Source organism: Coregonus lavaretus (genome assembly GCF_964263955.1).
Source record: "Coregonus lavaretus genome assembly, chromosome: 38".
NCBI lineage: Eukaryota > Metazoa > Chordata > Actinopteri > Salmoniformes > Salmonidae > Coregonus > Coregonus lavaretus.
In genome coordinates this window covers 32,176,565-32,200,493 of record NC_140025.1, presented here as the reverse complement: position 1 = coordinate 32,200,493, position 23,929 = coordinate 32,176,565, and the positions used below count along the sequence as shown (strand labels likewise).

Genomic DNA, 23,929 nt, shown 5'->3' with positions numbered 1-23,929 from the left:
CGTATACCATGGGTATGACAAAACATGTATTTTTACTGCTCTAATTATGTTGGTAACCAGTTTATAACAGCAATAAGGCACCTCAGGTATTTGTGGTATATTGCCAATGTATCACGGCTAAGGGCTGTATCCAGGCACTCATGGCATATTGGCTAAATACCACACCCCATCAGGCCTTATTGCTTAATTCCACAATTTCATTGATCCTTAAATGAAATCTCCACACCCTGGACACCGGGCCATGCAAAACGAACTTGCCCACTCATAAGTAGAGATCAAGACCAATACATCATGTCATATGTTTTTACTTCGTTGATCATGATGGTCAATCAATGCCCATACAAGATACTCTCCCCAAATAAATAACTGTATTTTGACTCCCTTCCAACACACAAATACAATCAGGTATTTATTGGGTAAGTGGTTTCAGCCTGGCTATTCCTATTGCATGATTGACAGGTAGGCCTTGACTGAAAGGGGGGTGTTTAAAAACCCTCTGACACACTGACATACTAAATAGTGTGTGTGTTTGCGTGTGTGTGTGTGTACTGTCTCAGCGTGTGTGTGGGCACATAAGCACACACACACGCCAGGGGGATTAAAGCGACAGCAGGAGTTGTGGATAAGCCCACCCTACCACTCCTCTACACACACACATATCCCCACAAAGCTCACACACACACACACACACAAAGCTGACCAACATCTGCTGCAGCACCACCAGACATAACGATACAAATCGGAATCGCACTAATGAAATCACACACAATGGCATACAGTGTTTCCCCTAGGATTTTGTATGCAGCGGTGGCAAGGTTAGCGTGACAGACGGACAGACAGACGGACGGGGACGGACGGACGGACGGACGGACGGGGAGTCCCTCCTCTTTGCTGTTTTAAAGTAACTGCCCAGTGTTTCCAGATTTCTATGAAATATGACATATAATTACTTACAATATGAGTGAAATAGTTTTCCTTACAAAAAATGGGAATTAAGTATGTTAAAAAGCAGCTTTTCTGTGTTGGAATGGTGTGGGTGTATACCGGTCATAAAAAATATTCATGCAAGTAGACTGCTGATTGGCTAGCTCATCCTCCTCTAGACTGCTGAGGAGCATTACCAGGCCCCCAGTGTCCGGTCTGGATTGTGAAGTCACGAGCTCCGCTGGTCGGCAACTACGTACAACCTAGCGGTGCCAAAAGCCCTGGTCTGCCCTAGAAAGCCTATGTAAATTGTGATCGGCAGAACGGCCCAACATATTTTTTTAAACAGCCGTTTTGGGCTCTAATATGTGTTTATTATGATCAAATTCGATCACCACAGTGAATTATTTAAAAGTTCGCTACAAATCGAGATAATTAATTAAATAGTGATCCATTCTGACTACTACATTTGTCGTCACACAGGACCAGGTGATGACACAGACCAATCACGGATGGGTTAGTTCTCATTTTATAAAAAAATATATAGCTCCATTATCTTTTCTAAATAATTTATATCTGGTTTTAGTCGTTTAAGTTGATACAGAAAACGTTTTCTATCCCATAAATGATATTTATATAAAAAATACTGCTAAGTGAATATAGGGGAAACACTGGCATAGATGGCTGACATGGGGGTGATTTCTAATGGTGTGCATGTTTGTGAGACAATGAGAGGGAGCGAGAGTGTGTATGAGAGAGAGAGGGAGTGTGTATACAGTTGAAGTCGGAAGTTTACATACACCTTAGCCATATACATTTAAACTCAGTTTTTCACAATTCCTGATATTTAATCCTAGTAAAAATTCCCTGTCTTAGGTCAGTTAGGATCACCACTTTATTTTAAGAATGTGAAATGTCAGAATAATAGTAGAGAGAATGATTTATTTCAGCTTTTATTTATTTCATCACATTCCCAGTAGGTCAGCAGTTTACATACACTCAATTAGTATTTGGTAGCATTGCCTTTAAATTGTTTAACTTGGGTCAAACGTTTCGGGTAGCCTTCCACAAGCTTCCCACAATAAGTTGGGTGAATTTTGGCCCATTCCTCCTGACAGAGCTGGTGTAACTGAGTCAGGTTTGTAGGCCTCCTTGCTCGCACACGCTTTTTCAGTTCTGCACACACATTTTCTATAGGATTGAAGTCAGGGCTTTGTGATGGCCACTCCAATACCTTGACTTTGTTGTCCTTAAGCCATTTTGCCACAACTTTGGAAGTATGCTTGGGGTCATTGTCCATTTGGAAGACCCATTTGCGACCAAGCTTTAACTTCCTGTCTGATGTCTTGAGATGTTGCTTCAATATATCCACATAATTTTCCTTCCTCATGATGCCATCTATTTTGTGAAGTGCACCAGTCAAGTGCTGCAGCAAAGCACCCCCACAGCATGATGCTGCCACCCCCGTGCTTCTCGGTTGGGATTGTGTTCTTCGGCTTGCAAGGCACCCCCTTTTTCCTCCAAACATAACGATGGTCATTATGGCCAAACAGTTCCATTTCTGTTTCATCAGACCAGAGGACATTTCTCCAAAAAGTATGATCTTTGTCCCCATGTGCAGTTGCAAACTATAGTCTGACTTTTTTATGGCGGTTTTGGAGCAGTGGCTTCTTCCTTGCTGAGCGGCCTTTCAGGTTATGTCGATATAGGACTCGTTTTACTGTGGATAAAGATACTTTTATACCTGTTTCCTCCAGCATCTTCACAAGGTCCTTTGCTGTTGTTCTGGGATTGATTTGCACTTTTCGCACCAAAGTACGTTCATCTCTAGGAGACAGAACGCATCTCCTTCCTGAGCGGTATGACGGCTGCGTGGTCCTATGGTGTTTATAGTTGCGTACTATTGTTTGTACAGATGAACGTGGTACCTTCAGGCGTTTGGAAATTGCTCCCAAGGATGAACCAGACTTGTGGAGGTCTACGATTTCTTTTGATTTTCCCATGATGTCAAGCAAAGAGGCACTGAGTTTGAAGGTAGGCCTTGAAATACATCCACAGGTACACCTCCAATTGACTCAAATTATGTCAATTAGCCTATCAGAAGCTTCTAAAGCAATGACATCATTTTCTGGAATTTTCCAAGCTGTTTAAAGGCACAGTCAACTTAGTGTATGTAAACTTCTGACCCACTGGAATTGTGATACAGTGAATTATAAGTGAAATAATCTGTCTGTAAACAATTGTTGGAAAAATTACATGTGTCATGCACAAAGTAGATGCCCTAACCGACTTGCCAAAACTATAGTTTGTTAACAAGAAATTTGAGGAGTGGTTGAAAAACGAGTTTTAATGACTCCAACCTAAGTGTATGTAAACTTCCGACTTCAACTGTATGTCTGAGATGGAGTGTGTGGGTGTGAGAGAGAGAGAAAGAGAATTGAGAGAGAGAGAGAGAGAGAGAGAGAGAGAGAGAGAGAGAGAGAGAGAGAGAGAGAGAGAGAGAGAGAGAGAGAGAGAGAGAGAGAGACAGAGAGAGAGAGAGAGAGAGAGAGAGAGTGTGTACTGTAAACCCTCTGGTAGTTGGCACAGAGAGTAATGACAACAGAGGGGAGAAAACAGATAACAAAAGGGATCTCCAGGAAGGACATGCCAAAGCAATGCTTCCACATGCCGGCGAAGGAAAGGGATAAACGTGAGTGTGTTAATACACTAATGAATACACTCACGCACAGACACATACGAGCAGGGCACACAAAGTAAAACGATTCTGTCTGTGTTCACCAATTGCTCCAATACATCACTTGATATTAGAAGATAAACAATGTGCATAAAAAAGACATGCATATAAAAACATATACAATTGATTTGATCTATTCCACTTTTGAAGAAAAACAGACCCATGGTTTGGATCAAGGTGTCAGTGCAGGTGCCTGCTAGAGCGTTGGATTCCCGTTTCAGAGATCTTTGCTGCCATCTTGTGGTAAAAAACTATCGTTGCATGACAGCAACAGAAGACTTTCTGCTACAATGTAATAACATTGTTATGTAATTGTATCACTAAATAATCAAGTTAACGTAGTCTCAGCTTTATTGCAAAGTATCTGATTGTATGCGGACGCCAAAGGAAATTCTGGATAACTTTGATAAAGTAGCCTATGATCATGATGGTGTCATTATCACAGTGATGATTATAAACAGTTTGTGGAGTGTATGTCACTGTATATATTTTTTTTCTGTTGTATTTTTGACGTTATGTTTTGTTTTACCCCATATGTAACTCTGTGTTGTTGTTTTTATTGCACTGCTTTGCTTTATCTTGGCCAGGTCGCAGTTGTAAATGAGAACTTGTTCTCAACTGACTTACCTGGTTAAATAAAGGTTAAATAAAAATAAATAAATAAAACAGTTCATAGACAGCTTTTCTGATTATTCACTACAAACAGTGGCTGACATAACAACTATCAGGGGCAGAGGTACATTTTATTACGGCTCATGCTGGGAGTGTGTTAGCCCAATAATGGACTTAAGGAGCCTAACGTTACTCCTTATAGTCCCAGGACCTTGCATGTTCTGTTTAGAGGTGAATTGGCTCTGGAAGCCAAAACAGCCAAATGCAGTACGGTTCTAAAAACGTAAAGCCCTGTAATATCACAACAAAATAATTTCACAAATGCGAAATATACACTTACTGTACACTTTTTGAAACCGGGTTTTAACACAGTTGCAGCCGACAGTATTTTTCAGTAACATGTTTGTGGCCTATGTCTTCTGTTTACAAAGGTGTTCAGAGACGCAGATAGCTAATTAGCACAGGTACGCCTCTGTCTCTGTTTTCAGTAAACAAGCACTGTAATATGGAGCGATTTCAGTGCCAACAGAAATTGTATTTGAATTTTATAATTCTGAATTTGTGTTAGGATATTTAATTATATTAAAACTGAATATATAAATATTGAATTTGAATATTTATTTACATTGAAATTGAACTTTAAAACTGAATGCAACATTCATTCAATTCAGTTTAAAATCATAAAATACAAGTTCAATTTAGGAATTTAATTATTCAATTTGTGCATTACGATTAAAAAATATTGAATAAAAATGCAATATCCTGACACAAATTCAAAATGATAAAATTCAATATCATGACAGAAATTCCAAATAATAAAATTCTAATACCATTTCTGTTGGCACTGCAATCGCTCCATACTGTAACATGGAACTATGGGCGTGTGGGAACCCTAACCATATAAAGGTGTATAGTAATTTAACCTTTTGTTTTTACAAAATTATTTCTCGCTGCTATGAAAAATACTTTCCTTATGTTTCCAAAATCGTACCGCAAGCGATGCGTTTTAACGTTCTGAACGAGCATCGGGCTCTTAACAAAACTACCCCGGCCAGAAGATACAGTCACAAGGATTTTCATACTGTCAATAAACTATTTGTTGATAAGCAACTGCTTGCTAAGGTTACGGTTAGGGTTAGGTTTAGAATAAGGGTTTGGGTAAGGGTTAGGGTTAGGATAATGGTTAAGGTTAAGGGTTAGGGTTAGTACATAGTTCCTTGAAATGTTACTGACAGTCTGTAGAGCATCTACAGATGGACTATCCAAATAAAATGTTACCGAATATACTATTTATTGTCAATAGGCGCTAAAGGTAGTTAGCGTCTATGAAAGGGTTAGGAGTGTGTGATAGTGCACAACAGTGGAGCTGCAATTCCTGGCACATGAGATCTCATGTCAAAATATGCCATATTTCGGTATCGTAGTACCGGGCGCTGACCCGGGTTCTGCGAGGGCTCATGGCGATGCTGTTTGCCGTCTTCCAGTTGGAGGCTACAAAGACTGTATGGGGAGGCTCCCACCAATCACCAACCCACTTTGACTTTTGAGGGTTCTCTCGATTCGACTCGCCCACAAGATTTGACGGAGAGACCGGCCATTTACACTATACAAGCAGCACTCGCATAGCCACGCTAGCCTCGCCCTCTTGTGGGTGCTAACAAGCTAGCAAGCTGCTAGGTAGTGCTACGTAACAACAGCCAATGTCAGCCAATCCAGAAGGGGTTGGAAGCTATGGTGAGCTTCGATTGGTCACTCGTTTCGCAATATCGCAGAGGATTGTAATAAAGTTCAGCTTTCCCCAATTTTAGTCCCGCCCTGTTCAGCTCCCTTGCACATGCTTGCATTTCTCAACGGCCCATTCCGCTTCTCTCATTTTCCTTCCATTGAAAGTGAATTGTTTCCTATGTTTCACAGAGCTATGCCGCTTCCTAGTTTAAATGTCCCGTTAGTGTATTACTCTGGGCCTAGGACTGCTTGAATTCATTAGGCTATTGAATTAGTATTTCATATAAAATACATTAGTGTGTTTCAAGTACAGCCTGTCACAAGAACACAGTGGATATGAAACATGAAGAACACCTTCCTAATATTGAGTTTCACCCCCTCAGAACAGCCTCAATTCGTCGTGGCATGGACTCTACAAGGGGTCGAAAGCATTCCACAGGGATGCTGGCCCATGTTGACTCCAATGCTTCCCACAGTTGTGTCAAGTTGGCTGGATGTCCATTGGGGGGTGGACCATTCTTGATACACAAGGGAAACTTTTGAATGTGAAAAACCCAGCAGTGTTGCAGTTCTTGACACAAACCAGTGCGCCTGGCACCTACTACCATAGACTGTTCAAAGGCACTTAAATATTTTGTCTTGCCTATTCACCCTCTGATTGGCACACATACACAATCCATGTCTCAATTGTCTCCAGGCCTAAAAATCATTATTTAACTTGTCTCTTCCCCTTCATCTACACTGATTGAAGTGGATTTAACAAGTGACATCAATAAGGGATCATAGCTTTCACCTGGATTCACCTGGTCAGTGTATGTCATGGAAAGAGCAAGTGTTCATAATGTTTTGTAAACTCAGTGTAGGTTGCATCCCAAATGGCACCCTATTCCCTATATAGTGCCCTACTTTTGATCAGAGCCCTATGGGAATTTTATTTTGTAATTGATCATGTCTTGATTAAAGTTGTATGTGTATGTACACTACCGTTCAAAAGTTTGGGGTCACTTAGAAATTTCCTTGTTTTCGAAAGAAAAGCTATTTTTTTGTCCATTAAAATAACATCAAATTGATCAGAAATACAGTGTAGACATTGTTAATGTTGTAAATGGCTATTGTAGCTGGAACGGCTGATTTTTAATGGAATATCTACATAGGCGTACAGAGCCCCATTATCAGCAACCATCAGTCCTGTGTTCCAATGGCACGTTGTGTTTGCTAATCCAAGTTTATCATTTTAAAAGGCTAATTAGAAAACCCTTTTGCAATTATGTTAGCACAGCTGAAAACTGTTGTGCTGATAAAAGATGGACAAAAAAATGGCTTTTCTTTCGAAAACAAGGACATTTCTAAGTGACCCCAAACTTTTGAACGGTAGTGTATATACTGTATGTGTGTGTGTGTGTGTGTGTGTGTGCATCATAAGAGGCTGGTGGGTGGAACTATAGGAGGACGGGCTCATTGTAGACTGGAATGGTGCGGTTTTGTGAAGGTTAGGACTGTGTATGTGTTCTTGCATACCTGTGTGTGTGTTATACTGACCCTGTCCTCTCCCTCTCTATAGGTGTAGTATCCAATGAGGGTCAGTTCCCCCCAGCCTCAGGGCAGCAGCCTGGCCCCATGTGTTGCTACGCCCAGGACCTGGTGCCCATGCTCAGAGTCATGGGAGGGCCCAACGCTGACTGTGGGACGATAACAGGAGCTAAACAACAGCTGCAACAACAACAACAGAGAAAGCTATAGAACGAACAGGGACAGCTACACAGCACTACTGTATATAACCATACAACAGGAACAACTCTCCAAGCAGGAACAACTACACAACAATCTCACAAATGTAGCAGACTCTTATCTGCTGTCGGGGTGTTCTCCAAATTCACCACCAGGGGGAGTTATTACTCCAATTACATCCATCAAAAGCAACAGTACTTACAATTATCATAAATATTCATAGTATTTATTCCCGCCTATAGTATCCCCGTGTTTACAAGTCTCTGTGTTTACAAGTCTCAAAGATGCATTAAGATATCCTAATGCTGTTTGTTTGTGTATGTAGGGCAGACAACTGACTACTTGTATTCCACATTTTACTTACAATATTGGGTTACATGAGTTTATGTGACCCATTCCCCACCAGGCAGGCATTATCTGCACTTTTTGATATCTATCAATTTAACCACTTGCAGTATAATATTTTTATACAACCACCCATTTCATAAATGAGAGACATTATAGATGTGAAAAACATGGTTGTGTTTTGTTATTCCTCGGGTATCTCAACATTTTGCGAGCCTTGCCAATAGCCTACAGGTCATTGCAAAAACTTATATGCTGTTCTAGATCTGTGAATAAGAGATTGATAAATTGAGCTAGTAGATTGACTGTCAGTTTGTATTCTATTTGGTGACGTCACCATGTTTGTGTTAGTCTGGGTACCAGTCCTTTTAGCTAACATTCCACACCTTGACACTCCTGTCATTTGCCAAAGAGACTGGCCTTTCGGAAATCTTAAAATATCTAATAGCAGAACAGAGACAGCAACAAGGCGATGTTTGTGTGTGAATCATCACCAATTAGAGTGTTATACTTCAGAATGAAATCATGAGATGCTGTCATCACTCAGGGCAGTGGGATTAGAATTCCCTTTCACACTGAATTGCCAGCTGACTTTGATATGCTCATTACAAATGGCTCTGGATTGTCAGGGAATGTTCCATTGTCACTGAGGTTCTGCTGGAAGTTTATGGTGCTTTTGTTATGCCCTGTTGTAGCTGAAGGTTTTTATGTGCCAAGATAAACAAATATGTGCCCTATACAAAAGCGCATTTGTTTCTTGGATAACAAAAGTCTACTGTGCCCACCAACACCCCAACACTTCAAAATACAATTATTAAAAAGCATGTTTTTTTTAAAAGCCGTTAGCAAATTCTGCAACTTGCATTCATGTCAAAAGAACATGAATTTTAATAGAAACATATTTATTTCCATAATATTTTATCTGACAATAGGTGAATGTCTGCAGTAAACTCTTTGGGGTTTTCATGTCTATGGGTTTTCAGCCGGGGGTACCCTTGCTTCCAACGTGTAGCCTACAGTGAAAGCGTATCAATGCCACAGAATAATATTAGGAAAAACGTGTGCTTGCCATGACACTTCCGCCTCGGTCATAACGAAAGTTCATCTCTTCCTGCTTTTTACCTGCAGTAAAAAGTAGGATATGCATACACATCCTTGCAAAGTATTCCTTATTATCAATATAGGGCATGAATGCAGCTGAGGGGAAGAGTTTGCCAAACAACTAATCTGTTTACAAGCGCAGTGTAAAATACAGGCAAGGGAGTGAGGCGGGCACTTGACATTTAAACGATTTTTGTGTTTTGGAAGTTCAAGTCACTCCCTAAATCGCCTGTCAACAATGGGATGCAGTGGCAGTTCAGAGGTAATCGGGGTTAGGGATATTTAAGCCAAAACGTTAGTTAACTAGCTAGCTAGACATTTTGGGATTTGCCAAACTAGTTGCTAACATTATATGTTTGGGATATCCATTCAGCAACAAAAACGTACAAATTGTTGTCGACTGCAGATCTGTCGAGGCGTTGGCTGTACTGTATGTAGTTAGCTATAGTTGTTTACGTTTTAAACAACGGACTATTTCTGTGTGTAAAAAGACGCTTGAATGTTAATTTAGGTGAAAGTAAGTTATTTAGTCAAATACAGTATTTGCTGTGGGTTAGAACTGACTGAGTGAAAACAGCACGCCAGGTTAAACCAGTCTCGCGCATGCAACAAGTGTTAACAGATGACGAATTTGACTGTTTCTAATTTTTTATTTCTTAGCAAAAGCAGCGCGAGTGGAAACCATTGGAGGATCGAAGCTGCACGGATATTCCATGGCTCATCATATTTACATTGTTTTGTATCGGAATGGTGAGTTTGCTGTGGTTTCTTTGTAGATGACCATGGGCGCGTTCGAGCGGATCACTTTTGTCAAGACGTGTGTTGCATTATTATAAAACTTGTCCGACTTGCTACTACATGTAGACTGCATGACTTTTACAACAACCATGTGATCAAAGGTCATTAACTTTTTACTGCAGTGGACTGGACATTTTTGCAGTTGCTCCTCACCACAGATTATCCATTATATTGACCAGATACTCTAGTGGTGGCTCTAATGAAAATAAATGTCTTCAAAAATGGAAGGCAGTCAGGAGGAGGCAAGATCAGGTGGGACCATTCTAGCCAATGAGAGAGCAGATATGCGTGTGAACGGGCACAACGGTTTTCACTATTTCAAAGTCACAAAGTAAATCGTAGAAATTCATGAAAACAAACATTTGCATTTTGGTCTTAATTTAAGGTTTAGGGTTAGGCATAAGGTTAGCAGTGTGGTGAAGGATAAGGTTTAAAATCACATTTTAAGAAGCAATAGATGGGGTTTAGGACTTTGGCTGTGTTAAGTAGTGACGACCAGGCACAACTCAAATAGTTATTTCTCAAAGTTGCCAGGATGTAACATGTCCTACTTATATCAGTACACTCATAATAACCTAATCATTACGAAACGTATATTCGAGCAAATAACCCACAGGTAGCAAATAAGCCATAAAATGTTTTGTTAATGAAATTCAACACTCATTAACTTCCATACAAAAACTCTGAAAAAAATGAAAAAACGCCACCTGCTGGAGAAGACAGACTTTGGGCCTAGTTATCCCTCTCGCTTCGCCTCTTCCTCTGTCCTCACCAACTGCAACTTGAAGTCGGAACCAAAGCATTGTGGGAGACAACCTTCTGTTTTTTTGGACACAAAAGGCACTACATGCTCATAAATTGTTGATGTCGCCACTTATCATTGGTTATTATCAATGCATGTTTACTGTTTTGGGTAGATTACTCTTTAGAACTTAAATACATATTTATCCTTACAATCTAATTACATAGGCCTACATGTGATCCACATTTCTAATATAAATACATTAAATATCCTACTTGCGACAATATAGTTAATGGATTTATCTAGATATTACTGTAATGGTGTGTCCCATGTTATAGCCTACAATTAGTATTGTCTGTAATATTGTTGTCACCAAACAAATTCAAATTTGTTGGTTGTCTATTGAGTGTGAATACAATTGAATACGTGTTGTAGGCTACACATGGGTTATTGTAGGGGATTTCTACACTGGCAATTAATGTGTGTCAGGGAAACCCTCCCTTAATGAGCAAGTACCCCAGACACCAGTCATGGGGTCAATACCAAGTGCATATGACTGCTTGGGATATTGCTAGGCATATTATTTACCCCAGTAACTTATTTGAACTGATGTACATGTATAGTCTAATACGTTTCTGTACAGTGAGTGTTTTGTCCTTCATGTGATTGAGTGAAATTCTGCTTACTGACAAGCAACATAAAGGTTGAGAATTAAAGAAATACACTGCAGGCTGTACTGATGCTGACATGCAATCAATTACCATACAGTAAGAATCTTTGTGGACTCCATTTAATCACATCTGTTACAATTCCATGTTGAACAATCACACATAATAATGAGGAAGGTAGAAGGGCATGAAGTAATGGCAAACAGAGCACGTCCCATACGCTGCAAAAACTACTCATTGACTTCCGTCTACACAGTCGGCTACTTTCGCCTTGCCACTCAAACGCGCCCCATGCTGAATATGCACCCCATGCTGAGTATGGTTTGCACTGAGCACATGCAGATCCTATTGATCTCTTTTTTTCAGAAAGTGGACATTATATAGGACTGGAACTCATACAGGCACTGTCTACTGTAATGACATGATAATATAAAGGCAAGGGCTGATTTCAAGGTTTTACTGTTAACCTATAAAGCGTTACATGGGCTTGCTCCTACCTATCTTTCCGAGTTGGTCCTGCCGTACATACCAATACGTACGCTACGGTCACAAGACGCAGGCCTCCTAATTGTCCCTAGAATTTCTAAGCAAACAGCGGGAGGCAGGGCTTTCTCCTATAGATCTCCATTTTTATGGAACAGTCTGCCTACCCATGTGAGAGACGCAGACTCGGTCTCAACCTTTAAGTCTTTACTGAAGACTTATCTCTTCAGTAGGTCATATGATTGAGTGTAGTCTGGCCCAGGAGTGTGAAGGTGAACGGAAAGGCTCTGGAGCAACGAACAGCCCTTGCTGTCTCTGCCAGGCCGGTTCCCCTCTCTCCACTGGGGTTCTCTGCCTCTAACCCTGTTACAGGGGCTGAGTCACTGGCTTGCTGGTGCTCTTTCATGCCATCCCTAGGAGGGGTGCGTCACTTGAGTGGGTTGAGTTACTGACGTGATCTTCCTGTCTGGGTTGGCGCCCCCCCTTGGTTTGTGCTGTGGTGGAGACCTCTGTGGGCTATACTCGGCCTTGTCTCAGGATTGTAAGTTGGTGGTTGAGGATATCCCTCTAGTGGTGCGGGGGCTGTGCTTTGGCAGAGTGGGTGGGGTTATATCCTTCCTGTTTGGCCCTGTCCGGGGGTTTCTTCGGATGGGGCCACAGTGTCTCCGGACCGCTCCTGTCTCAGCCTCCAGTATTTATGCTGCAGTAGTTTATGTGTCGGGGGGCTGGGGTTAGTTGGTTATACCTGGAGTACTTCTCCTGTCTTATCCAGTGTCCTGTGTGAATTTAAGTATGCTCTCTCTAATTCTCTCGTTCTCTCTTTCTCTCTGAGAACCTGAGCCCTAGGACCATACGTCAGGACTACCGGGCATGATGACACCTTGCTGTCCCCAGTCCGCCTGGCCTTGCTGCTATTCCAGTTTCAACTGTTCTGCCTGCGGTTACGAAACCCCTACCTGTCCCAGACCTGCTGTTTTCAACTCTTAATGATCGGCTATGAAAAGCCAACTGAGAGACCTGAGCCCTAGGACCATACGTCGGGACTACCGGCCGTGGTGACTCCTTGCTGTCCCCAGTCCGCCTGGCCTTGCTGCTATTCCAGTTTCAACTGTTCTGCCTGCGGTTATGGAACCCCTACCTGTCCCAGACCTGCTGTTTTCAACTCTTAATGATCGGCTATGAAAAGCCAACTGAGATTTATTCCTGATTATTATTTGACCATGCTTGTCACTTATGAACATTTTTTGAACATCTTGGCATGGTTCTGTTATAATCTCCACCCGGCACAGCCAGAAGAGGACTGGCCACCCCTCATAGCCTGGTTCCTCTCTAGGTTTCTTCCTAGGTTTTGGCCTTTCTAGGGAGTTTTTCCTAGCCACCGTGCTTCTACACCTGCATTACTAGCTGTTTGGGGTTTTAGGCTGGGTTTCTGTACAGCACTTCGAGATATTAGCTGATGTAAGAAGGGCTATATAAAATAAAATTGATTGATTGATATGAAGAACACTGGTCAATCCAACCACATGCAGCATAGTGGTATATTGTTGAAGGTTGTGAAGTATTTCGATGGGTCATTTAGTACATGGTGTTTTATACTGATTTATTGTATTTACCAGCATAGTTCAGTGCTACCCTGATATTGTTTTGTGCAGTTTCATCATCATGATGGTGGTGAGGATGAGGATAATGTTGTTGTTATTAATGGAAGCTGCTTCCCCTGTAGGCCTGTATCGCTGGTTTCTCCATTTCCACGGGAGCTGCATCCAGGCTCATCTCTGGCTACGACAGCTACGGTAACACCTGCGGTCAGAAGAACAGCAAGATCGACGGGGTCGAACTCAGTGGCCGGGATCAGACCGACAACAAGTAAGTCGCGTTGGAAGTGTGGAACATCTCGAGATGGATGCTTACCAATTGTTAGCCTATCATGTAATAATGTTTTGGTTGTGATGTCCACTCCCATGACAATGTAGGCTCAGCAGGTTTTGACTCCTCTCTCCTAGCTTGGTTAAACCAGACAAAACGCGAACTTCACCATTGTTCAGTTTGATTTTAACCAGGTTAGATCTCTTCCTCCCCACAATCGACAAGCCTTTGTTGTGGTAGTTTAACACACACCATTTAACGTTACCTGTGCACAAACACAGATTTCATCATTTGGTAATCCAGTTTGCCACTTATACCCTCTTGCTCATATGATGCAAGGCCTGGTAAAGCCTGGATGCTCATTTGTTTTGTTGATGGGTTAACCAGTGAGATCAGTGGGTTACAGAGGATTATAAACTGGGTGGTTCGAACCCTGAATGCTGATTGGCTGACAGCCGTGGTATATCAGACCGTATACCACGGGTATTACAAAACGTTTATTTTTACTGCTCTAATTACGTTGGTAACCAGTTTATAATAGCAATAAGGCACCTCTGGGGTTTGTGGTATATGGCCAATATACCACAGCTAAGGGCTGTATCCAAGCACTCTGCGTTGCGTCGTGCATAAGAACAGCCCTTAGCCGTTGTATATTGGCCATATACCACACCCCCTCGTGCCTTATTGCTTAATTAGCTTGCCAGCACAGGGCATTACTGTAAACACTTTACTCTAAATCTTACTAAATTCACTTCGTTACCTGTGGTCAGAAAAGGTAACATAAGACAGATGTGGGTCTGAAATGGCATCCTATTCTCTATATAGTGCACTATTTTTGACCAAAGCTGGGGTCAATAGTAGTGCACTAGGGCATAGGGTGCCATTTCACATAGTGTGCTGCAATGTTTTGCATTAATTCACGTCCATGTTATTTTTTTGGAAGATATTCTAATAAATGTTTGACATGATTCATCTTTTGTTGTGCTGCTCATCCAGTAAGTTTCCATTCTAGCTGTCTCTAGGAACAGTTTCAATGAGACAATGGGCTTTGTTTCTTAAGCTGGGCTGGTTGCCCAGTGACGTTTTGACTGAGGGGCAGCAGGGGCGTTTTGGCTACAGAGATTTGACTGTTTGATAAGCTGTATCCCACATCACATTTTACACAACCTACGTTAACGAGTCTACTATGAAAATATGTTTAGGAAAATATGGCATTTATTGTATTGCAAGATGGAACAGTACAATTTGCAACATTCAAGGACGTTACTCAAATGTTGTGCAGATGTTTAGTTCTGTCTTACTTGACTTGGGCCCTTGGCTTCCTTCAAGGAGCATGTGCCATTGACAAATACACTCCATCTCACTCTTTTCAGGACGTTTTTCTCCTTCACTCCATCCTTATTGAAGTCCTGTTCTTTGACCTTTTCCAGGTATGTCTTCTTCCTTGACCCCTGCAACATTGACATTCTGAACAGGAAGATTAAGTCTATGGCACTCTGTGTGTCCAGGTGTCCAGACATAGAGCTGAAAACGTACACTGAGGTCAAAAAGTTTGCACTGCAAAATGGTGAGAGTTCTTCCTGCTCTGATCCGTACTGTATGCATGTATTCCCACATCCCACATATTCATGGTAATATACGCAGATTTGAAGAAGTCAACAGTGTGAAAATGAATTGCACTAAGTTTATTTCCTATTTCTCCTCTTTACATAGGGTCGGAGCTCTGCTCATACGACATTCCAGTCTCCAAGTATGCAAGCCACGGAGAGAGATCCAAAAAGTGCCCCAAACTCCCTGTGCCAGCAAGGTACAGTACTGTTTTACCAGTGTCAAGTCAACAGCGAGTAAATATAACGACATTAGCGAGACAATGTTGGTGATACCATTTTCCCCCATCCTCACCCCTTGTGCAGTAAGTCTCTCCCGGTGTTCCACCGCTGCACTCCCGTGGACATCTCCTGCTATGCCCAGTTTGCTGAGGCCTTCGTCACCTTCGTCAGTGACAACAGCATGTTGCACAGGGTCATCGCCGGGGTGATGGCTAGCAAGGAGATCATCATGGGCCTCTGCGTGCTGGCTCTAGGTACTGTACATCCTAAAGTGGTATTTTATGTTCTAGCTGTCTGTATAGCCTCCTAAAGCATTATAGTGTATATCCTAAATAACTTATCTCGCTCTCTGCTTGATTTGATTGTGCCTCAGAGGCCTCTGCTCTCCCCCTAGAAAGTTTTGTTTCCTGAGACAGGGTCAGGAAATGATAACAGGAAATGTCTCCTGGAGAGCTGACGGCATCCAGGGCTCTACGCTTGCTTTTTAAAAGTAGACACATTTAGGAGCACACAAAGAAATTTAGGGGCACAATGGAAATTATTTGAGATAAAAAGCCGTTTTCTTTGTAGCAATAGTACAAGCATGACAGTGTATTCTCCATGGCACTCGGGCTGCATTACAGTGAAGTAGCCTAATCAGTGCAACAATTATCATCTGGGTGATTTTCATTCTAGGCGCACCGGTGCTCCTAAATAAAAATTCCAGGTCGCACAGCAAAATATTTAAGTGCATATGCGAGTAAAAAGATCGCACTGTAGAGCACTGGCATCCAAAAGAAGTAGTCCTCCCTTTAAATTTACATGAAACATCACACAATTATGCCTTATGTTTCAATAAATAAAGCAGCAAGAATCATAGCGTTATACAATAATAAGGCCTTTTTTGTTACGACAATAGCATTGTTTCATCTCTTTTATTTCTTTCCCCCTCTGTCTGTAGTCCTCTCCATAATCCTGATGGTGGTGATTCGCTACATCTCTGTCGTGCTGGTCTGGATACTCACCGCCCTCGTGGTTCTGGGCTCTTTAGGTAAGCTTCCCTCTTACCGACGTCTCAGTAATGTAATGAAAGAGACGTCTTTACTAGTAATGGGCATTCCGAGTCTTTTCGGTGAGCCGTTCTTTTGGCTCCCAAACGTCTCTTCTTTCATTCTGTAGTGCTTAAAAATGTATGAAAAACCATGTATTATAGCACATTTCAATTGTAAAGCCTGAAAGGTCGCCTACCATTTTGTCAGATTGTGAAATGTGAGTTCAAATACATTTTACCTCACGAAATTAGATTTCTTGCAAAAACACACTGCAAAATTTTGCATTGACCAGAATGAGGCTCTCTCCTCACTATCTATTGTTTTTATAACTTATCTCCAGATAATGTTTTTATAACTTATCGACAGATAATGTTTTTATAATTTATCTGCAGATAATTGTTGTTGGGAGCTCAAAAAGCAGTAGTAGCAGTATGCAAATCAGGGAACCAAATGAACAGCTCTTTCAAAGATGCGATTCAATTTCCGACGTTCAAAAAGAGATGTTCGTTCTCAAAGACATACTGTATGCAAAGATTCGTGGGTAATGTACTAGTCTAGTAATGTACTAATCTTTACCTGGTTCTTATCTGATGTTCATCCAGAAACCAGTGTACAACCAGAAAATGACATTTTACCCAGTATTAGCCTGAACCCAGTAGATGGCTTCGTCCTTGTGTTTTCAGGGGGGACGGGGGTTCTGTGGTGGCTCTACGTGGACCACAGGACGAATCTGACCGACCAGACTGCTAACACCCCAACACCCCAACAGCAAGTGGCCACAGACAACGTCCAGGCTCTGCTGGTCTATGCCATCATTGCCACTGTCTTCACGGTATGTGTGTGTGCATGTGTGCTTCCTTTGCAATGTGTTGTGATTTCTCTGTTTTATATGGGTAAGGTGTGTTGTGAGGGTTCATACTGTACTGTGTTTTCAAGTATTTGCTCTTCAAGACCAGATTTGTTTCAGCAACAAGAAAAAGCCAAATGTTGACAGAGGCAAGTAAGCTTTAAGGCTGGAAAACTGTAAAAGCTGACGAACGCTTTTGAAAAAATGTGTGTCATGATTCTGCAACTATAAAAACCTTACAGTTTCGTCTGCAACACTGACAGAAATGACCTGACCCACATTGACATTTTAGACATTTAGCAGACACTCTTACAGATTTTTCACCTAGTCGGCTCGGCGATATTGAACCAGCGACCTTTCGGTTACTGGCCCAACGCTCTTAATCGCGAGGCTACCTGCTGCCCCAACATTCCGACTCAGTGTTTTCCACAAGTACCTGGAGTAGCCAGACAAATAGAAAAAGTAGCCATACAGGCCCCCTCGGGGTGGCATCTGGTACATTCTAATGCCCTGATTCCATCTGAAATACACAGCAAAATTATTGAATAATTTATCAAATTTAACTTCCAGATTTGTTGTGGTATTGTGTGTAGGCGGACGTGACTTTACAATTAAAATTACAGAAAATGTATGAATTCAGTGTATTGTTAGTTGTTTTGGATATTAGTCCTCTGTAGCTCAGCTGGTAGAGCACGGCGCTTGTAACGCCAAGGTAGTGGGTTCGATCCCCGGGACCACCCATACACAAAAAAATGAATGCACGCATGACTGTAAGTCGCTTTGGATAAAAGCGTCTGCTAAATGGCATATTATTGTTATTATTATTATATTGCCTAGGCTTATATGATCAGGACAATTTTTAAAGTAAAATACCATTAAACATGTATTTTTTATTATAACCTGTCTTCTCTTGAGATTAAAGTCTTATTTACAGTTTTACTGCAAGATATGAATTGCCACAATGTTTGTTCTTCAAATTATGTATTTTATTAAAACAGAAATTATTTAAATAGCCCAATGCTCACATTATCTTGAAAAATAAATAAAAAGTGGCTGCTACACTGTATATGAAATGAATGTGCCAGAAAACAATAATAAGGCAAAGTAGATTTTGACTCATCGTTACCACTTAGGCTACATTACCTGGGACGTGCAAATCTATGCTGACATGTTTTACAAGGAGCACACAAAGAAATGTAGGAAGTTCATGAATAAAATGTTCATGAATAAAATGTTTTTGGGGTGTTCCATGCTCAATAAAGTACAATCAATGTACCCTCTATCAAATCAAATTTTAGTTGTCACATGCGCCAAATACAACAGGTGGATACCTTACCGTGAAATGCTTACTTACAAGCCCTTACCCAACAATGCAGTTTTAAGAAAATAGAGTTAAGAAAATATCAAATAAATAAACTAAAGTTTAAAAGTTTAAAAAACACACACAATAAAATGAGGGTATATACAGCGGGTACCGGTACTTGGGTGAGACGAACATTTTCAGCTGCCCCTTTAGGACAGGCCTTTACCGTGGTAATGGTGGGATTCACATGTCTGTTTGTCTGAGAGATGACATTCTCCGACATCCTTTTGCTAGTAGCAGTTGATCAAATTTAAACTAACATTGAACAACCTAGTGTGTGAACAAAATTATGTAAATAGCCAAAAAACACGAGGATATAGTCACACTAGTAGACTTTAGGGCAAATTCTACCAACTTCTATGCCTGTGCCCTTCTAAAAATGTATCTTCCAGAACTCATTGACTTTTTCCACATTTTGTTACGTTACAGCATTATTCTAAAATATATATATATTTTTAAATCCTCAGCAATCTACACACAATACCCCATAATGACAAAGCGAAAATGGGTTATTAGAAATTTTTGCAAATAAATAATAAACAGAAATACCTTATTTACATAAGTATTCAGACCCTTTGCTATAAGACTCGAAATTGAGCTCAGGAGCATCCTGTTTCCATTGATCATCCTTGAGATGTTTCTCCAACTTCATTATGGTGGAAAATAAGTATTTGGTCAATAACAAAAGTTTCTCAATACTTTGTTATATACCCTTTGTTGGCAATGACACAGGTCAAACGTTTTCTGTAAGTCTTCACAAGGTTTTCACACACTGTTGCTGGTATTTTGGCCCATTCCTCTCCTCTAGAGCAGTGATGTTTTGGGGCTGTCGCTGGGCAACACGGGCTTTCAACTCCCTCCAAAGATTTTCTATGGGGTTGAGATCTGGAGACTGGCTAGGCCACTCCAGGACCTTGAAATGCTTCTTACGAAGCCACTCCTTCGTTGCCCGGACGGTGTGTTTGGGATCATTGTAATGCTGAAAGACCCAGCCACGTTTCATCTTCAATGCCCTTGCTGATGGAAGGAGGTTTTCACTCAAAATCTCATGATACTTGGCCCCATTCATTCTTTCCTTTACACGGATCAGTCGTCCTGGTCCCTTTGCAGAAAAACAGCCCCAAAGCATGATGTTTCCACCCCCATGCTTCACAGTAGGTATGGTGTTCTTTGGGTGCAACTCAGCATTCTTTGTCCTCCAAACACGACGAGTTGAGTTTTTACCAAAAAGTTCTATTTTGGTTTCATCTGACCATATGACATTCTCCCAATCCTCTTCTGGATCATCCAAATGCACTCTAGCAAACTTCAGACGGGCCTGGACATGTACTGGCTTAAGCAGGGGGACACGTCTTGCACTGTAGGATTTGAGTCCCTGGCGGCGTAGTGTGTTACTGATGGTAGGCTTTGTTACTTTGGTCCCAGCTCTCTGCAGGTCATTCACTAGGTCCCCCCGTGTGGTTCTGGGATTTTTGCTCACCGTTCTTGTGATCATTTTGACCCCACAGGGTGAGATCTTGCGTGGAGCCCCAGATCGAGGGAGATTATCAGTGGTCTTGTATGGCTTCCATTTCCTAATAATTGCTCGCACAGTTGATTTCTTCAAACCAAGCTGCTTACCTATTGCAGATTCAGTCTTCCCAGCCTGGTGCAGGTCTACAATTTTGTTTCTGGTGTCCTTTGACAGCTCTTTGGTCTTGGCCATAGTGGAGTTTGGAGTGTGACTGTTTGAGGTTGTGGACAGGTGTCTTTTATACTGATAACAAGTTCAAACAGGTGCCATTAATACAGGTAACGAGTGGAGGACAGAGGAGCCTCTTAAAGAAGAAGTTACAGGTCTGTGAGAGCCAGAAATCTTGCTTGTTTGTAGGTGACCAAATACTTATTTTCCACCATAATTTGCAAATAAATTCATAAAAAATCCTACAATGTGATTTCCTGGATTTTCTTTTCTCAATTTGTCTGTCATAGTTGACGTGTACCTATGATGAAAATTACATGCCTCTCTCATCTTTTTAAGTGGGAGAACTTGCACAATTGGTGGCTGACTAAATACTTTTTTCCCCCCACTGTATATAAGATCCCACAGTTGACAGTGCATGTCAGAGCAAAAACCAAGCCATGAGGTGGAAGGAATTGTCCGTAGAGCTCCGAGACAGGATTGTGTAGAGGCACAGATATGGGGAAGGTCCCCGAGAACGCAGTGGCCTCAATCATTCTTAAATGGAAGAAGTTTGGAACCACCAAGACTCTTCCTAGAGCTGGCCGCCCGGCCGAACTGAGTAATCTGGGGAGAAGGGCCTTGGTCAGGGAGGTGACCAAGAACCCAATGGTCACTCTGACAGAGCTCCAGTGTTCCTCTGTGGAGATGGGAGAACCTTCCAGAAGGACAACCATCTCTGCAGCACTCCACCAATCAGGCATTTATGGTAGAGTGGCCAGACGGAAGAAACTCCTCAGTAAAAGGCACATGACAGCCCGCTTGGAGTTTGCCAAAAGGCACCTAAAGACTCTCAGACCATGAGAAACAAGATTCTCTGGTCTGATGAAACCAAGATTGAACTCTTTGGCCTGAATGCCAAGCGTCACGTCTGGAGGAAACCTGGCACCATCCCTACTGTGAAGCATGGTGGTGGCAGCATCATGCTGTGGGGATGTTTTTCAGCGGCAGGGACTGGGAGACTAGTCAGGGTCGAGGGAAAGATGAACGGCGCAAAGTACAGAGAGATCCTTGATGAAAACCTGCTCCAGAGCGCTCAGGATCTCAGACTGGGGTGAAGGTTCACCTTCCAACAGAACAACAACCCTAACCACACAGCCAAGACAACGCAGGAGTGGCATCGGTACAAGTCTCTGAATGTCCTTGAGTGGCCCAGCCAGAGCCCGGACTTGAACCCTATCAAACATCTCTGGAGAGACCTGAAAATAGCTGTGCAGCGACGCTCAACATCCAACCTGACAGAGCTTGAGAGGATCTGCAGAGAAGAATGGGAGAAACTCCCCAAATACAGGTGTGCCAAACTTGTAGCGTCATACTCAAGAAGACTTCGAGGCTGTAATCACTGCCAAAGGTGCTTCAACAAATACTGCGTAAAGCAGGGGTGTCAAACTCATTTTAGCTCAGGGGCCACATGGAGGAAAATCTATTCCCAAGTGGGCCGGACCGGAAAAATCATGGTATATATATAACTTAAAAACAACAACTTCAGATTGTTTTCTTTGTTTTAATACGATCAACATACAACATAAAGCTGGAGCCTGAGGACAGTGTGTCCAAAATAGTACAAGCACAAAATCACTATTAATCATAAAACACGTCAAGTTTATTTGAAAATTCTAAAGAAAAAGAACACACAAACACACAATGCCTCACAGATCACAGAACTATATCAGGGTGTCATTTCTCAGGCAGAAATGTAGATACAAATAATGAAATCCTGTTCCCCAACCAAGTGCAAGAACCACAGAGTCAAGAATAGGTTAAATATACAAATAAAATCAATTAAAAACAATAGCACATCAACATAAAAACATATAAACATAAAGCTGGAGCCTGAGGACAGTGTCTAAAAGCACAACATCACTATTAATCATAAAACACCTCAAGTTATTTGAAAGTTCTGAGGACAAAGAACACACAAACACACAATGCCTCAGTGATTAACAGAACTGTTTCACAGATCACAGAACTATATCAGGGTGTCATTTCTCAGGCAGAAATGTAGATAAAAAGAATGAAATCCTGTTCCCCAAACAAGTGCAAGAACCACAGAGTCAAGAATAGGTTAAATATACAAATAAAATAAAATCAATTAAAAACAATAGCACATCAACATAAAAACATATAAACATAAATCTGAAAGCGTTGCTTAAACTCCCGTAACAGTCCCGTTATTCTATCTTTGAACCGCTTCATGTCTGCCACATGTTGGGTCGCGCACAAATTTTTCAGACAGGGGAAGTGAGCTGCATCACCACCGGCAAGTTGCGTCTCCCACAATGACAGCTTCAACTTGAAAGAACGTATGCTGTCATAATACTGCGTGACAACTTTGTTGCGCCCTTGCAGCTGTTTGTTCAAGTTATTCAGGTGCTCTGTAACATCCACCATAAATGCAAGGTCCGGCATCCATTCTGCGGAATGAAATTCTAACACTGGTTTGCCCTTTTCTTCCATGAACTGTTCAATTTCTTCTCGTAAATCAAAGAAACGCCTCAGCACAGCACCTCGGCTTAACCATCTTACCTCAGTGTGGTATGGCAGGCCATAGATGTGGTCTTTCTCTCTGAGAAGGCTGTCAAACTGACGGTGATTCAGGCTTCTGGATCGGATGAAATGAACAGTTTGGATGACCACCTTCATGACGTTATCCATCTTTAATGACTTGCAACACAAAGCCTCCTGGTGCAAAATACAGTGAAAAGTCAAAAAATCACGTCCTCCATTTGCAGATTGCACTTTCTCTCGGAACTTTGTCACAACGCCTGCTTTTTTCCCGATCGTTGAGGGCGCACCATCTGTAGCCAGGCTGACAGCGCGGGACCAGTCCACTCCGACCATGTCCAGCGCGCCGACGAGTGCGGTAAAAATATCAGCTGCTGTCGTTGTATCTGTCATCAGCACCAACTCCACGAACTCCTCGGTGAGGGTCAATGTGTCATCAACTCCGCGGATGAAAAAATGGCCAGTTGTGCAACATCTGTAATGTCCGTGCTTTCATCAATTGCAACCGAAAACGCAATAAATGACTTTACTTTTTGCTTCAACTGGCTGTCCAAATCCACTGAAAGATCGGAAATCCTGTCTGCAACTGTGTTTCTTGTCAGGCTGATATTTGCAAAAGCCTGCCGCTTTTCAGGGCACACAATCTCCGCTGCCTTCATCATGCATGTTTTTACAAATTCACCCTCACTAAATGGTTTTGAAGCCACTGCGATTTCATTAGCAATGAGGTAGCTAGCTTTCACTGCAGCGTCACTGATGTCTCGGCTGTGAGTAAACACAGACTGCTGTTTCTTCAGACCCGCCAACAGTTCATTCACCTTCTCTCATCTCCGCTGTCCTTGAAAGTTGTCATATTTGTCGGCATTAAGACTCACATAGTGGCGACGAAGGTTATATTCTTTCAG

At 41.8% G+C, this 23,929-nt stretch overlaps 1 protein-coding gene across 1 annotated transcript in view; it reads left to right on the top strand.

Annotated features, from left to right (window-relative positions):
• Positions 1-9,174: 9,174 nt before the first annotated feature.
• The window catches only part of LOC311112058 (choline transporter-like protein 1), a 33,375-nt gene continuing 18,620 nt past the window's right edge, over positions 9,175-23,929 (top strand). Inside the window, exons 1-8 of the mRNA XM_084155040.1 lie at positions 9,175-9,434; positions 9,833-9,922; positions 13,587-13,729; positions 15,160-15,296; positions 15,443-15,536; positions 15,643-15,812; positions 16,499-16,588; positions 17,273-17,421. Coding sequence (XP_084011166.1) covers positions 9,411-9,434; positions 9,833-9,922; positions 13,587-13,729; positions 15,160-15,296; positions 15,443-15,536; positions 15,643-15,812; positions 16,499-16,588; positions 17,273-17,421 — 897 coding nt within the window. The 5' untranslated portion in view covers positions 9,175-9,410. The remainder of the gene's footprint in view (positions 9,435-9,832; positions 9,923-13,586; positions 13,730-15,159; positions 15,297-15,442; positions 15,537-15,642; positions 15,813-16,498; positions 16,589-17,272; positions 17,422-23,929) is intronic.